The sequence below is a fragment of the Paramormyrops kingsleyae genome, unplaced genomic scaffold, assembly GCF_048594095.1.
Source record: "Paramormyrops kingsleyae isolate MSU_618 unplaced genomic scaffold, PKINGS_0.4 ups33, whole genome shotgun sequence".
NCBI lineage: Eukaryota > Metazoa > Chordata > Actinopteri > Osteoglossiformes > Mormyridae > Paramormyrops > Paramormyrops kingsleyae.
In genome coordinates this window covers 297892-311756 of record NW_027325971.1, presented here as the reverse complement: position 1 = coordinate 311756, position 13865 = coordinate 297892, and the positions used below count along the sequence as shown (strand labels likewise).

The 13865-nt window shown below is 42.0% G+C and overlaps 2 protein-coding genes across 2 annotated transcripts; one reads left to right on the top strand and one right to left on the bottom strand.

Moving 5' to 3' along the window:
- Positions 1 to 2163: 2163 nt before the first annotated feature.
- Positions 2164 to 13288, top strand: LOC140585585 (uncharacterized). The gene is made up of 6 exons (XM_072708064.1): positions 2164 to 2579; positions 8929 to 9404; positions 10362 to 10906; positions 11185 to 11328; positions 11755 to 11992; positions 12506 to 13288. The coding sequence occupies exons 3-6, from the start codon at positions 10784 to 10786 to the stop codon at positions 13171 to 13173; spliced, it is 1173 nt and encodes a 390-aa protein (XP_072564165.1). The 5' UTR covers positions 2164 to 2579; positions 8929 to 9404; positions 10362 to 10783; the 3' UTR covers positions 13174 to 13288.
- Positions 4813 to 6624, bottom strand: LOC140585578 (paraneoplastic antigen Ma1 homolog). The gene is made up of 3 exons (XM_072708031.1): positions 5450 to 6624; positions 5003 to 5156; positions 4813 to 4854 (listed from the first exon to the last, which is right to left on the bottom strand). The coding sequence occupies exons 1-3, from the start codon at positions 6622 to 6624 to the stop codon at positions 4813 to 4815; spliced, it is 1371 nt and encodes a 456-aa protein (XP_072564132.1).
- Positions 13289 to 13865: the final 577 nt, after the last annotated feature.

The following is a 13865-nucleotide window of genomic DNA, read 5'->3' as shown; positions in this document are numbered from 1 at the left end:
AGGACGGACCGCCGCCCACCGCAGCGACCCGGCACACCTCCCCCCCGACACTGCAGGATGATCCAAGGGGGGCCCATACAAAGAGCCCCCCCCACCCGGGAATGGACCAGCAGGGAGATGATTCTCACTGACTGAATAACAGCAGAATGGTTGCTGTAATCATCTTGCAGGTTACTATAAAGAGAAGTGTTTCTATGTAACAGGTCAGCAAAAGAAACTGCTGTCCAGAGGCTTAATGGTGAGGATACGACTTCATTCTTAGCCTCAGCAATTGGTCCAGCAAAGCCAAGTGCATGACAGGGAACAAGAAGCCCCAGTTCTGGAAACCACCGTCACCCCATTAGCGTGGAAGGAACCTGTCGCTCAGGGAATGAGGGAATTCACAGGGTGGAAGGACCCATTCTCTGTGCCTCAGTACGAGACCCACCACTGGTCCCAACAGAGATAGTGGTTTTTACTCTCTCGTGAGAGGGAGCAATATGGATTTCTAAAAACACCCAAAACTGCATTTAAACGTTTGACATTATGTGAAGTGATAAAAAGATGCAACAAATACCAGTTATCATGTTCAGAAGGTCAAGTGCACTCACCCTTCCCTTTGTTGGCATTAAGTGGATAACTTTTGCCAAGCAATACATTTTATTGACTGGGGGAGGGGGGTGCCACTAGAATTAATACCATACCGGAGAATGCTCGGTATGCCATATGCCCCATATATATATATATCCTGTAGCTGCAGTGAGTATATTAGCATTATTGTTAACAAGTGTACTGCCACAGTAACAAGTACATATATATGTGACAGTAAAATTTTCTGGCCATCTACATTGATAAAACTTTGATGATTGTACTGTTTTATTATTAAATACAATTATTAGATAGAACCGGCTTATGTATTTGCTCTTTAAGAGGTTTTTACTGTTGTCTGGTGAGCTGTAGTGCAACCTGTCTGACTGAAACCTGTTTCTCCTCTCAGCACTAGGCGATTGGAAAAAGCCGTGAGCTGGACAGATAATGAGTACTGGGCAGCCTGGAATAAGTAGGATGAGGTGATTGATTGGGGAGATGACGAATCTCCACCCACATCACCTCCCTCTAACCAGGCTGGCACCTGTACTGGAGACGTGGATGCTGGGGCGGTGGAACATTATCATCAGCCCGTATATAAACGTATGTATTTCAGAACTTTTTTTAACATGAGTTTGAGCCAGTCTGATGTTAATTGAAGTTTAAAAAATTGGTCGGTACTATGTAAATTATTCTCACTGATTGAATAACAGCAGAATAGTTGCTGTAATCATCTTACAGTTTACAATAAAGAGAAATGTTTCTGTGCAACAGGCCAGCTAAAGAAATTGGTCTCCAGAGGCCTAACATTGAGGATGCAACTTCATCTGTGTGTCCTGCCTCAGCCAGTGGTCCAGAAAGTGCATGACAGGGAAGAAACCCCAGTTCTGTCCACCGCACTCCCCCCATCATCTTGGAGGGAAGCTGTTGCTCAGGGAAAGAGGGAATCCGCAAGGCGGAAGGACCCATTCTCTGTACCTCAATATGAGACCCACCACTGGCCTAGGCAGAGACACTGGTTGCGACAGCCACCAAAGACCTCCATAGATGAGAACATCATCCAAGACCTCTGCAATGGCCTGCAGACTTTTTCACTGTCATGAGGTTGAGCTGTATTTAAACTGTATTTATTATAAAATAAAAATTTCAAGCTAATACTGTCTCAGCCAAATACTGTCCTCTATGTCCATCAAAAATGCAATGAAAAAGAAAATATATCAAGCATCTCAGTAGATACTGACTGTATTGAATTACACTGGGATAGTGAATCCCCTGGGGGAAAGCTAGATGTAGGCAGGGTTTCATCTATTCTGTTATATAATCATGAGTGACATATTGCAGTAATGGAAAAAAAATAAACCTATCAGAATCTTACTGTAGAGCCCTACTAAAAAGGTCTATTAAAATAAAGTTTTTTTGGTTATTTATTTAATTTTATTATTGTTTGACTTCAAGTTCATATTTGTTGTTTTACATAAAGAAAAAATGGGTTTAAAATTGATGTGATCTTTAAAAAAAAATCTAAGTTTGTATTTTATTTTAAAAGAAAGGTTATCCATTAACCAATGACACGTCTTGAAAATGACCCCGGAAGGGGAGGGGTGAGGCAACGGAGGGGAAAGAGACGTGTGGGGTTTTTTTTTCTTTTGAGGAGATAACAGTTAAAATACTCGCAATCTTTTGGTTTAAAAAGTTAAGAACTGAAAGCTGTTTTATTTTCTACATTCACCAAACGACAAAGGGTTGATAGAGTTATAGAGAGTTCAGCGAGAGCGAGTGAGTAACTCGGATGGAACTCATGAAGACGGGGAGATGGACTGTGAGATGGAGGCTGTTCCGGTGGTCAACGAGGCCTGTGTGGTCGCGAACTGAGGATACGCGTGGACGTGATACCCCGATGCTTCTTTGCCGTTCCACAAGAGGATATCAGTGACGATCGGATTTGCTTATCAGTTCATCTTGTTTCCTGAAATGGTGCTGTGTTTTTGAACTTCGTCGTTTCATGGGAATTTGTGAGTACTACTACCTGTTGCATATTCACGTGAGCTCCAACGTTGCGCGCCATCGAAAGACTAAAATCCCATGCTGGGTATTACTTTAATTTGGGTATTTTTCATGTTATGTTGTTGTGAAACTTTGTTTATTACGAGTGTTTCAACTGAGGTTGATTTTGTTTATAATTTGTAGATTGGGTCATATGCCCTAAAGCAGCGGTCACTAACACTGTAACAGGCGGACCGCGGTCCGGGTCCGGACCCAGAAGCTGTCCCATACGGACCCGGACCGACAGCCAAAACATTTAGTTATTGTTTCAAAACTGACGGGGCGCTTTTATTTTAACCGACGCAGCGTTTGTAGTCTTTTCGGTAGTGGTTTAGCAGTAGAACCTGAAATCGTAAAGCTGAAAAGTTTTCAAATACAATATGTAAATATATAACACGTTGGATAAATAGACGTAGTTTATTGTTGATTTCATGTTCGTTGAAGTTTCTGCATTTTAACATATGTATAAAGTAATGTTACCTGTTATATAAATATTGCCAAATCTCAAGCAACTGGCGTGAAACGCTTTCAGACTCATGCTGGAAATCTTGCGGCAAATCTATATTATTCCATTATAAAACCTAAAATTAGCTACGTCAAATGTGTATTTACACGGTTAAATACAAAAGCAGACTATTTACAAGGGTAAGAACTGTTATATGTGTGCAGACATCTCGAATTGAAAATCTCACTCCAGCCAGCTGGCCGAAGTTCTATGTCACGTGACAATAAATAATGTCAAAGCGTTTTTGAATTGTATTGAATTAATTTGATTTGACAGTCAGGTATTGATTACATACAACGTTGATGCAACTAATAGGCTACTTAAATATATATCACACTATTAAATATTTAGACATTATGATCTTCTGGACCTTTGCTTCAAGATTTTTTCTCTAACTGGACCTCTTTAAATTTTAGTTGAATACCCCTGCCCTAAAGGGAGTTAAATCCTAGGAAAATAACAAAAGATAAAAAGGGTCAACATTTAATAAATGTAAACGTTTATCGAATACCTGTTTTCTTTGTGATTTTCATGTGAGGGAAAATTAGGGAGTAATTTCAGTGGGATTTTAATTTACTCTAGGTAACAGAAGGCAGTAAGAAACCACTTCAATAATCTATTTACTTCTGAAAAACTGTATACTGATATCTGAGATCCGGGGTGGTAGATAAATGTTTTAATGCTTAGATGTGAACTGTCCTTTGTGATTTAAAGGTACGTAATGTGTAACTCTCCTTTCGGAATTTTATTTTATTTGTATTGCAATTTTCCCTAGACATATTTATTATTTCAGCTGTTCAACAGGAGAGGGCTACATTTGTGGGGGCTCGTCCGTCTTGATCAGGCAGTTCTTGGAGGTGAGGTCTCGGTGGAAGATGCCTTTGGAGTGCAGGTAGGCCAGGCCCAGGGCCACATCCCTGGCCAGCTTCACGCGCACCCCCCAGCTCAGCTGCTTGTTGCTGTCCAGAAGCTGCTCCAGGTTCCCCCTTTGATGTACTCAGTCAGAGCGTGGAGCTGCCCCTCCTGAACACAGACACCCATGAACCTCAGTATGTTGGGGTGACATAGCCGGTTCATCAGCTGCACCTCCCTCAGCATATTGGCCCTGTTGCTGCTCATCGTGTTCATCTTCAGTGCCATCACCTGGTCAGAAGTCCGGTGTCGCACCTTGTAGACCTCGGAGAAGAAGCCGGAGCCAATCCACTCACAGAAGAAGTCATCAAGGTGCGTGAGGCGGGAGAAGGCGCTGATGAGGGCGCGGTAGGACGAGCTGCAGACACGGCTGCCCTGTGAAGGCCCTGTCTCGCCTGCTCCTCTGCCGCCATCCTGGTCTTCCAGCCGCTCGGCCCGTGTGGGGAAGCCGGCGATCGAGTTGCGCTTGTTGCGGTCCATCTGAAGGGCGCCTACTTGTGGGTGGCAAGTTTCTTGGGCCGGGAGGGGGGGGGCACTACATCGCCGAGATGTCGGGGGGGTGCCCCAGGCTGACCCGGCCTCCTCCCTGCGCAGCGTTCTCTTCATGGCGCAGCATTCAACCTTTTATTTACTCCTCATCTGGCCGGAGCGGGAAAGGCGCAAAGCCAAACAGCTCTTCGCCCCGCATTCGACACCGTGTTTCACTTCTACGGCAACACGGTTTTTCAAAAGCCCAAAATGCCCAGACCTTCCACGGCCATAGTGCTCGTCATCCTGGTGTCGGACTAAGCGGTCTGTGCTTCTTTCTCCAAGCGCTCGGCCTCTCCCTGGGGGCAATTTCAGTGGCTTAGGATGAAGATACCAGACTGTCCCTCTTCGGTTGTCAAGATCACCCTTTCCAACAGCAATGACCTGTTCATAAGCATTTCTGATCACAGGGTGAACGGACAAGGTATGAAGAAAATCATCTCCCACCTTCTCTTTGCATGCTTCTACCAACTTCTTCACTACAGCGGTATTTGTTCCCACCAGAATGCTGACATCTCCTTTCATGACCGGATCGGGGCAGACCAGCACATGTGCATCTATGGATTCCGCCACTCCTGCTACAGATCCAGGAAACTCAAGCCTTAGAGACAAACAGCCATCATATGGGTACCGCTGCATGCTTAAACCCCATATCTCCAAATTCTCTATTGGTATCAATGGCAGATGCTTCAAATATTCCTCATAGAATGATCTGTATAGCAGAGTGACTTGCGATCCACTATCCAGCAAAGCCTTTGCATAGATCCCTTCCACCTAGATAGGAAGAACAGAGCTAGGTCCCACCAACCCGCTCGGAAGAACTGCTGGCTCAGCTTTTACTCTTTTGCACTGTATGGAACGTGTCTTCCCCGGAGCTTCAGGCCGTTTCTCTACTGAGCCCCGGAGAAGTTTCCCGACGACTGTCTCATTCTGATGAGTCGCTGATTTACTCTCCTGAGATTTTCTTCGTTAGTACAGTCACGCTTTAGATGCCCATCTTCTCCACATCTGTAACAGAAGACACCTGCTTTGTTCACTGGTCTGATTGGCGTTTTACTCTCCCCAGTTGCAGCTAGACTATGCATAACAGGACGGTCATGGTTTACAGGGTCTTTCGCTGCAGCTGACAAGCGCGACACCTCATCTTTTAGTGCCCTAATCTCCCTTTTCAGCTTTTCCACTTCTGAGCCGGGAAGACTAGTGTTAACAGATGATTTCTCCTTGGCCAAGGGCAATACTGACATGGCTACATTAGCTTGTAATGAGCTCCTACTGTTCACCATATTTTCTTCTTCTCTTACCTCCTTCATTAACTCATTGAAAGAGGGAGGGGCACACCGTTTATGGGTCATCCTTAAACGCATAGCCACCAGGTCACTTGAAAGGGCACCTCTGACTATTTGCTGCATTCGAAGATGATTCAGGGAAGAATACTCAATGCCTTTTTTCCTCAGCATACTGTGCAGCATCCTGTCCAACCTCAGTATGTAGGAGAGCTTCTCTCCTTCATTCTGGTAGGTGCCCCGAAACTTTAACATCAAATCTGCAGCATCCTCAGTAGTGCCAAATGCTGACTCTAACACACTAAGATAATCACTGAAAGTAGCAGAAGAATTTCCAGTCTTCTCAAACCTTACAATATCTCCTGCAGGACCTCTGAGACACTCTACTAGTCTCTGCTTCTTGACGTTATCAGAACACTGCCCTTCTTCCAGAATGTGAGTAGTCTGCTCCACCCAGACCTCATACTCTTCTTCCCCAGGAGGAGTCGGTATAAACCCTGAGAAAGGATGCAGCTTTCTATATGTGACCCTTTCTTCAGATGAAGCCAGATGACACGTTTGGACCAGGGAGTTTATAGCATCAACTAGCTTAGTGTTGAGGTCAGGTGTAGAGGAAGCAAGACTTGGAAAGTCAACTAAGGGTCTTCCCTCTTTTTGGAGAAAAGAGCTCAAATTAGCCTGGAACTCTTCTTCCGTACTCTGTTTAGGGGTTTCAGCTGTAACATGAACAACCTGTGTGTTCCAGGATCCCTCTTCAGGTCCTCCAATCTCTGCAGGAACATACATCTTTGAAATGCTGCCAGCTACTTCCATCAAAACAAATTGACATTGTTTAGTTTTGTCAGCGCAGCGATCAAGCACTTTGCATTTCCCAAGCCCTGGAACTATAGACTACTCTGTCTTCGCAGTCTGTAGGCACATTTCTCAAAATAAAAACTCTGTCCAGCTCAACATCTTTTTCCCTGCACCATTCAATAACCTCACTAAGCTCCATTTTATCCATTTGTCCTAAAAACCCGCTTTTAAGTGTTAAAACTCTCTAGATAGAACTCTCAAAAAACACTTTCAATTTTCTTTCCACAGAACATCACAGCTTCTGAAAACACAATCTGAATAAAATTGAAAAAAAAAAAGATCCCGGACGAGCCCCCACAAATGTAGCCCTCTCCTGTTGAACAGCTCGAATAATAAATATGTCTAGGGAAAATTGCAATACAAATAAAATAAAATTCCGAAAGGAGAGTTACACATTACGTACCTTTAAATTACAAAGGACAGTTCACATCTAAGCATTAAAACATTTATCTACCACCCCGGATCTCAGATATCAGTGTACAGTTTTTCAGAAGTAAATACAGGGTTCCCGCGGGGTCTTAAAAAGTCTAAAATTCAGAAAGTTAAATTTAAGGCCTTAAAATGTCTTAAAAATGCCCAGATTTTCATCTTAGGTCTTAAATTTAATTTACCCAAGTCTTAAAATTCTTACCTCCATTAATTCCCAAAAAGCGTTTTCCGCAGAAAATAAAATAGTAAAACGCTGTAAAACAAGACACTGGTCTGCACCGATGTCTGTGTGGTAATAAAACTACAAATCCCATTGCGTGATCACTGCAGCTAGGCAAACAAACAGTTCGGAAAACTTGAGAGCCCTGTGTCACTACCGAAAATGTAACTTACGCTACTACACATATGCATGCTTACGACTTCTGGAAGGTGGCGTGCTATTTTTACGGCATCGCGTCACATTTCATTGTTGATTTTTGATGAGAATGTCCACAGCGAGAGGAAAGAGAAGATTTAACCGGATAATGATGAAGACCTTTGACTGTAAAAGATTTTATTTCGCACAGGGCATTAATACCCAATGTGCCTCAGAAGGAGTGACGTAAAATATGGCGTACGGCCATCAATTTTACAGTCAAAGGTGACATTAATGTTTTTATTAATGTGCTAAATGAAATTACCATTATGTATTACACGCAGTTCGATGTGCTGTGAAGTTACTTAAACTAAGCCTTCTTTTTTCTCCTTAGTCATTTCTTATTTGTATCAGTGTAATTACCACACACTCATGTCAGTTATGGCAGCTGTGTGTTGTGGTGCTAAATGAAGCAAATGATATTTGTTTTATTTTGGGCCAAACCGCACATCCATGCGTTTAGTTGTTTACGTTGTGCAAATAAAAGTTCTTTACTATTATTTTGGTGTGATTTTAGAAAATGCTGTACATATATCACAACCCCTTGATAAACAAAATAAGATTTAAAATGGCCTAAAGTATAATAAAAAAAAAAACATTAACCAGATGTACAGGAATTAGGGTAAATGATGCCCATGTCCATAACTAAGGGGAGCATTTTGTTAGCTTCCTTTCCCTTCATTTTAGCCCAGCAGGCAAAGGAAAACGACTTCCTTCTTCAAACACAAGGTTAAAAATTCAAACAACAGGTTAAAAATTTTGGTTCATGAATAAAGAACAATTTTGATATACACCCCAATTTTATTACGTTTTCTAAAGAAAAGGCATCTATTCAGCAATACCATTTGGACAAAATCTTATGTAAGATTACTGTCAGGCACTAAATGCAAACACAGATGCAAACATTACAAACGGCAAAGCAAAATGGTTTAAATACCACAATAAAGTGACTGCTGAACTACAAATATAAACATCGATGACCCATCTCACAATACGTGACCAATGAATGATGATACACGACGTCCACGTCCCTGAATCACGCAATCACGGTCTGCCGCAAAATGTTCAGTATCCAGCCTGTAGAAGTGTACATTACCGGAAATTACATTTTCGGTAGTGACACCCTGTTGTCAAGCGTATAGCTTTTAAAGATGGGTAAGTGTGTGTTTAACGGCGCTTGGCTCGATAATGGCAATTTTTGCAGCTGGTTACAAGCTGTCCCCAGCAGTAGGCATGAGGCTCGCTGCAAAGTCTGCAAGAAGGTAATACAGTTGGGGACATTGGGTGTAAAGGCGCTGGAGTCTCATGCCAAAGCAGACAAACACCAGCTTGCCATGAAAAGCCTTCAGCGGAGTCAGACCATCTCACAGTTTTGTGCCCCATCCCAGCAGCCATCTACATCATCGTCGCTTGGTCCCTCCGGACTCCACGTTACATCTTCGTCGACCTTCATAGACCTAATGATCTTCGGGCTACTTTCGGGTCAACCGAGACCTCAAAATCTGAGGTACTTTGGATTCTCCACACAGTGACAAAACATTTGTCATATAACAGCAGTGATGATATTGGTGACCTTTTCCAGACAATGTTCCCCGACTCAAACATTGCAAAAATGTTTACCTGCGGACCAAACAAAATCGCTTATATAGCAAGATTTGGCATAGCGGACTTCATCAAGAGAGATCTAATTAACACCATTAGCGGACAGCATGTCTTGATGTTCAACGAGAGCTTCAACTCATCCACCAAATCCAAGCAGCTGGATCTCCACGTTCATTTCTGGAGCAATGGGGAGGTGCGGTCGAGATATCTGGGCTCTCAGTTCATGGGACATGGGACAGCGCAGGACCTTCTGAAGCACATCGAAGTAAGTGACAGCTTTAATAGCCCGGACAAATAGAATGGAGTTTTTTGTTTGGCTGTGTTGACAGTTTAACTGTTGAAAATAGTTCTAAAATTAGGGCATAACATTTAAGCTCCGTTCCATATCAATGTCCCATAGAATAACAATCATATAGGCTAATTTATATTTTTTCTCATGCCCTCGACAGCAATGTCTGTAAGTCTGAGTTGTCTCTCACTTTAGTTTACATATTTACTTGCTGTAGACGTAATATTAGTGAACAATGTTTCTCCATTCACTCGTAAATAAGTGTTAGCGATTACAGTGTTATGCTAAGCTTTGTATGGTTAATGCAATGCATTGTTCAGCTAACTATAAATGCGGTTTTCAGTTAGCCTAGCTGCTAAGTGGTTTGTTAGAACAACCTTATTAGGCTGGTTTAACCTAGTTTCTTTTGTACATTACATTTTTGTGGCAGTTTTACTCGCTTTTCACCTGTCAACTTTGAAGACAGAAAATAATGGAGCAAAGCGCTCACGATCCTGGCTCGTGAACGAGTTTGGCTAGCTGGTTATTCTGTGTTCACGCACTGACCAGCTCACACACAGATAGAGCAGTATATCGTATGATCTGTGTGATAGCATTGTATCCTACGGAAATGAAAGCCTAATGATTTTTCAGTCGGCATATAACCTATGCATGGGATGAAAACGAGTAGGCTAGATAATGTAGAGTGAGTTTCAAATACTTACTTAAAATACTTTTAAGTAAAAAGTACGTTTTGTTTGTTAAGGACACCTGTGGAGATAAACTCCTTCTCAGCCTCACTATAATTTAAAATGAATGTCTTTTAATAATCTGCATCAGCTCCATACCAGAAGAAAGGTTGCAGTTTAACATGTAGCTGAATTTATACAGTTAAATGTATGTGTGTGGTCATTAATTTATTTAATCTTTTTATTTCTTCTTATTTTCCAAAAGGAGGCATTGCATCCATTGGACCGCAGCAAGCTCATTTCAGTCTCTATGGATGGGCCCAATGTCAATTGGAAGCTTTTGGACCTACTCCAACAGGACCATGCACAAATGGTGTCCGTAGGCAGCTGTGGACTCCACACACTTCATAACGCCTTCAAGGCTGGATTTTCGATGTGGAATGTGGATAAAGTTTAAAAGGCCATGCACACTGTTTTCCACAACGTTCCTGCAAGGAGGGAGGACTACAAACAAATCACAAAATGTACTCTGTTTCCCAAGCCATTTTGTGGCCACAGGTGGCTTGAAAATCTCCCAGTTGTTGAACGGGCTCTGGCAGTCTGGCCATCTCTCATGCTGTATGTGTGACGCTAAACCCCAAGACGGCGTCTTTTGACACCATTGAGGCAGCCATTAAGGATCCCCTTATGACAGCGAAGATGCACTTTTTCATGACTGTGGCCAGGACCTTCCACCCATTCATGAAGATGTACCAGACCGATGAACCTGTGATGCCTTTCCTTGGCAAAGACTTGGCTGAGTTGATTAAGGTAACTATTTACTGTATATGGGTAGTATGATTTGTTGGCATGAGCTTCTCATCTTATTTGTTTATTTATTAATCTTTTATCCAAAATAACAAACTATTTGTCACATTTTGGGGATTGTATGTAAAATGTTGTAGGGCCAGTCTCCTATTCTAAGTCTGGGTTAATTGCCTTCTTAAATTAATGAAATCCTATTGAATTAGATTAGAATTATGATGTCATTGTTTGATAAAAGATAAAAGGAAATGAAATGGGCTAATGGTACTTTTGCCTACTGACAGAGTCTACTGAGACGCTGTGTGAAGAGAGAGGTCCTCCAAGACATCACTCCCCTTCAGCTCACAAAACTTGATACATCTGACAAGACCTTGCTCCTTCTTCCCCAGAAGATTGATATCGGCTTGGGTGCTGAGGCAGCAGTCAAGGTATTATGTTTGGTAGTTTGGATATTAATTATGATTTCCAATTAAGATACTGTGATGTTTGTTTAGAATCAGTACTACAATGTTAACATGAACAAACACACAAATTCATGTTTGGATATTAATTATGATCAACATGTACGCTGCAAGTATAGACCAATGCATACAGACCAATACGGAACCTATATTTTTGCCTGCTTTCTCCTTTAAAGCAATGCATTTTGGATGGTGATTCCCCATAATGAAGGGTAGATTCACATAGACCATGTGACGCAAGTACGATTCTGCTGAGGCATTCCAAACACAGCAAATAAGAAATTGTATGACCTCATTGCATGAAGTCACATAATTGGCCAACACTATGACTTCATGCCATATGGTACTTAAACTCCATTTTGATATTAATGACATGTATTTTTTATTGTCCAGGCCAGTAAGAGTGCAGAGCTAGTGGTCCTTAAATTTAGGAGGGATTGTCTGCAGGGCTTCTCAAACATCGTAAGAAAAGCACAGGAGAAGAGCCCCTTGAAATATGCAACAGTTATGCAGATGGAGTGTCTGGATCCATCTCTCATGTTCAGGGACCCAGACAGATGCAAAAATAAGATGAAGGCTCTTGTCCAGGCATTCCTGAAAAACAAGCACCTGACAGGAGGTGTACCTGCTGGTAGGAATAGTTTTGGAAGGGGTTATGAACCAAAGTTTGAATACCATGCTCAACTATCCTTTGATTTTTTTATCGGACTTTATTCAGAGCATTAGTTGCAGACATATGCTTTGCCATTTGACACTTTTCCAATGTCCTAACAGGGCTAGTTTAGCATGGATGTTTCACTTTTATCATTCCCTCTTGTGATGGTCCTCTACCTGTTGCCGTGCTACCTGCTACCTATGGCTCAGATGCATTGAATAAGTTCCATCATTTTATACAGGTTTTTGTTGTTATTGCAGACATTTGGTGATAGTGTCTTTATCTAACACAGTGATTTACAGCCATGGCCAAAAATATTGGCACTGTTACACTTTTTGCCTTTACAGTTGGTTTTGGTATACATGTTTATTTCCTTTATGTGTGTTGGCACAATACAAAAATGAAGAGAAAACAAGACAGAAGTGGCAATATTTTCAGTCATGAAATGCATATTTGACTGACTTCTTATTTTCTCACACTTTGTTGTAGGGGATGCCATTGTCCAACAATTTGAATCTTTCCTGTCTGTTGAGGCGAGAAATGAAGAATTTCTTGCCTTCCAGGCATTTGAGAGACGCCTAGACACCTTCCTGCGTGAGAGATTAAGCCGACCCTACCCTGCTGCTTGGGACTTTTGCCAGAAATTACTGCTGCTTTCACATGGCCAGGCCTCTGTTGAAAGGGGATTTTCTATCAACAAGGAGGTGGAGACCGAAAACATGCAAGAACACACAATCGTTGCACAAAGGTTGATATGTGACTATGTTGCAATGCATGGGGGTATCACTCAGGTCCCCCTCACCAAGGAACTTATGGCATCTGTGGGTGCAGCTCGGTCAAAATACCGCCTCTTTCTGGACGAAGAGCGCATCACAAAAGAAAAGGAATCCCAGAGCCAGAAAAGAAAGCTGGCTGAGCAGTCTCTGCAGGACCTTAAGAAAAGGAAGACAAGCTTGGAGGATGTGTCCGCCTGTCTTGTCAGAGAGGCAGATGTACTTGCAGAAGAAGCTGAGAGGCGGGCTGGCTCCAAGATGGCTCAACTTCTCTTCAAGTCCAATGCCCTGAGAAGGGCGTACAAAGAAAAACTTGCTGAACTGAAAGTCCTTGAAACTGAAATCGGTGCTAAAGGGGATGAACTCCAGCATATGCAGGATTAGGTTGTATGTGCTAGGCTAGTGTTGTGTTGGGAATATGTATGTCAAGTTCTATCATTTTAAGTATTTTGATTATCTGTTTTAATATTGAATCAATAAAAATAGAATGTTTTGAGAATTTCTGGTACCATTAGAATGTTTCTTATAATGCATCGTGTTGGTCTTAAATTTTACTCATAATGGTCTTAAAATGTCTTAAAAAGGTCTTAAATTTAACTTACTGAAACCTGCAAGAACCCTGTAAATAGATTATTGAAGTGGTTTCTTACTGCCTTCTGTTACCTAGAGTAAATTAAAATCCCACTGAAATTACTCCCTAATTTTCCCTCACATGAAAATCACAAAGAAAACAGGTATTCGATAAACGTTTACATTTATTAAATGTTGACCCTTTTTATCTTTTGTTATTTTCCTAGGATTTAACTCCCTTTAGGGCATATGACCCAATCTACAAATTATAAACAAAATCAACCTCAGTTGAAACACTTGTAGGGGAACCGTCCACTGGCCCAATGGCGGAATCCAATAGGACAGCCGAAGGCTTGAAATGCGTGTGGATCCTTCCGAGCGCTTCTGTAAAGTTACTTACCCGTTGTAGGTAAAGACCAAATTACATCTGACTCCATTTTAAGTAAAGATCTTTATTGGCAAGTTTAGTCATGACATGTCGGTTATTTAGATTACTTCTGGGCTGT

Coding starts and splice junctions, on each gene's coding strand:
- LOC140585578 (XM_072708031.1), bottom strand. CDS start 6,624: ATGTATGTTCCTGCAGAGATTGGAGGACCTGAAGAGGGATCCTGGAAC. Junction 5,157..5,449: donor GGAAACTTCTCCGGGGCTCA/GTAGAGAAACGG, acceptor TTTGTCTCTAAG/GCTTGAGTTTCCTGGATCTG. Junction 4,855..5,002: donor TAGAAGCATGCAAAGAGAAG/GTGGGAGATGAT, acceptor AATTGCCCCCAG/GGAGAGGCCGAGCGCTTGGA.
- LOC140585585 (XM_072708064.1), top strand. CDS start 10,784: ATGACAGCGAAGATGCACTTTTTCATGACTGTGGCCAGGACCTTCCAC. Junction 10,907..11,184: donor ACTTGGCTGAGTTGATTAAG/GTAACTATTTAC, acceptor GCCTACTGACAG/AGTCTACTGAGACGCTGTGT. Junction 11,329..11,754: donor GTGCTGAGGCAGCAGTCAAG/GTATTATGTTTG, acceptor TTTATTGTCCAG/GCCAGTAAGAGTGCAGAGCT.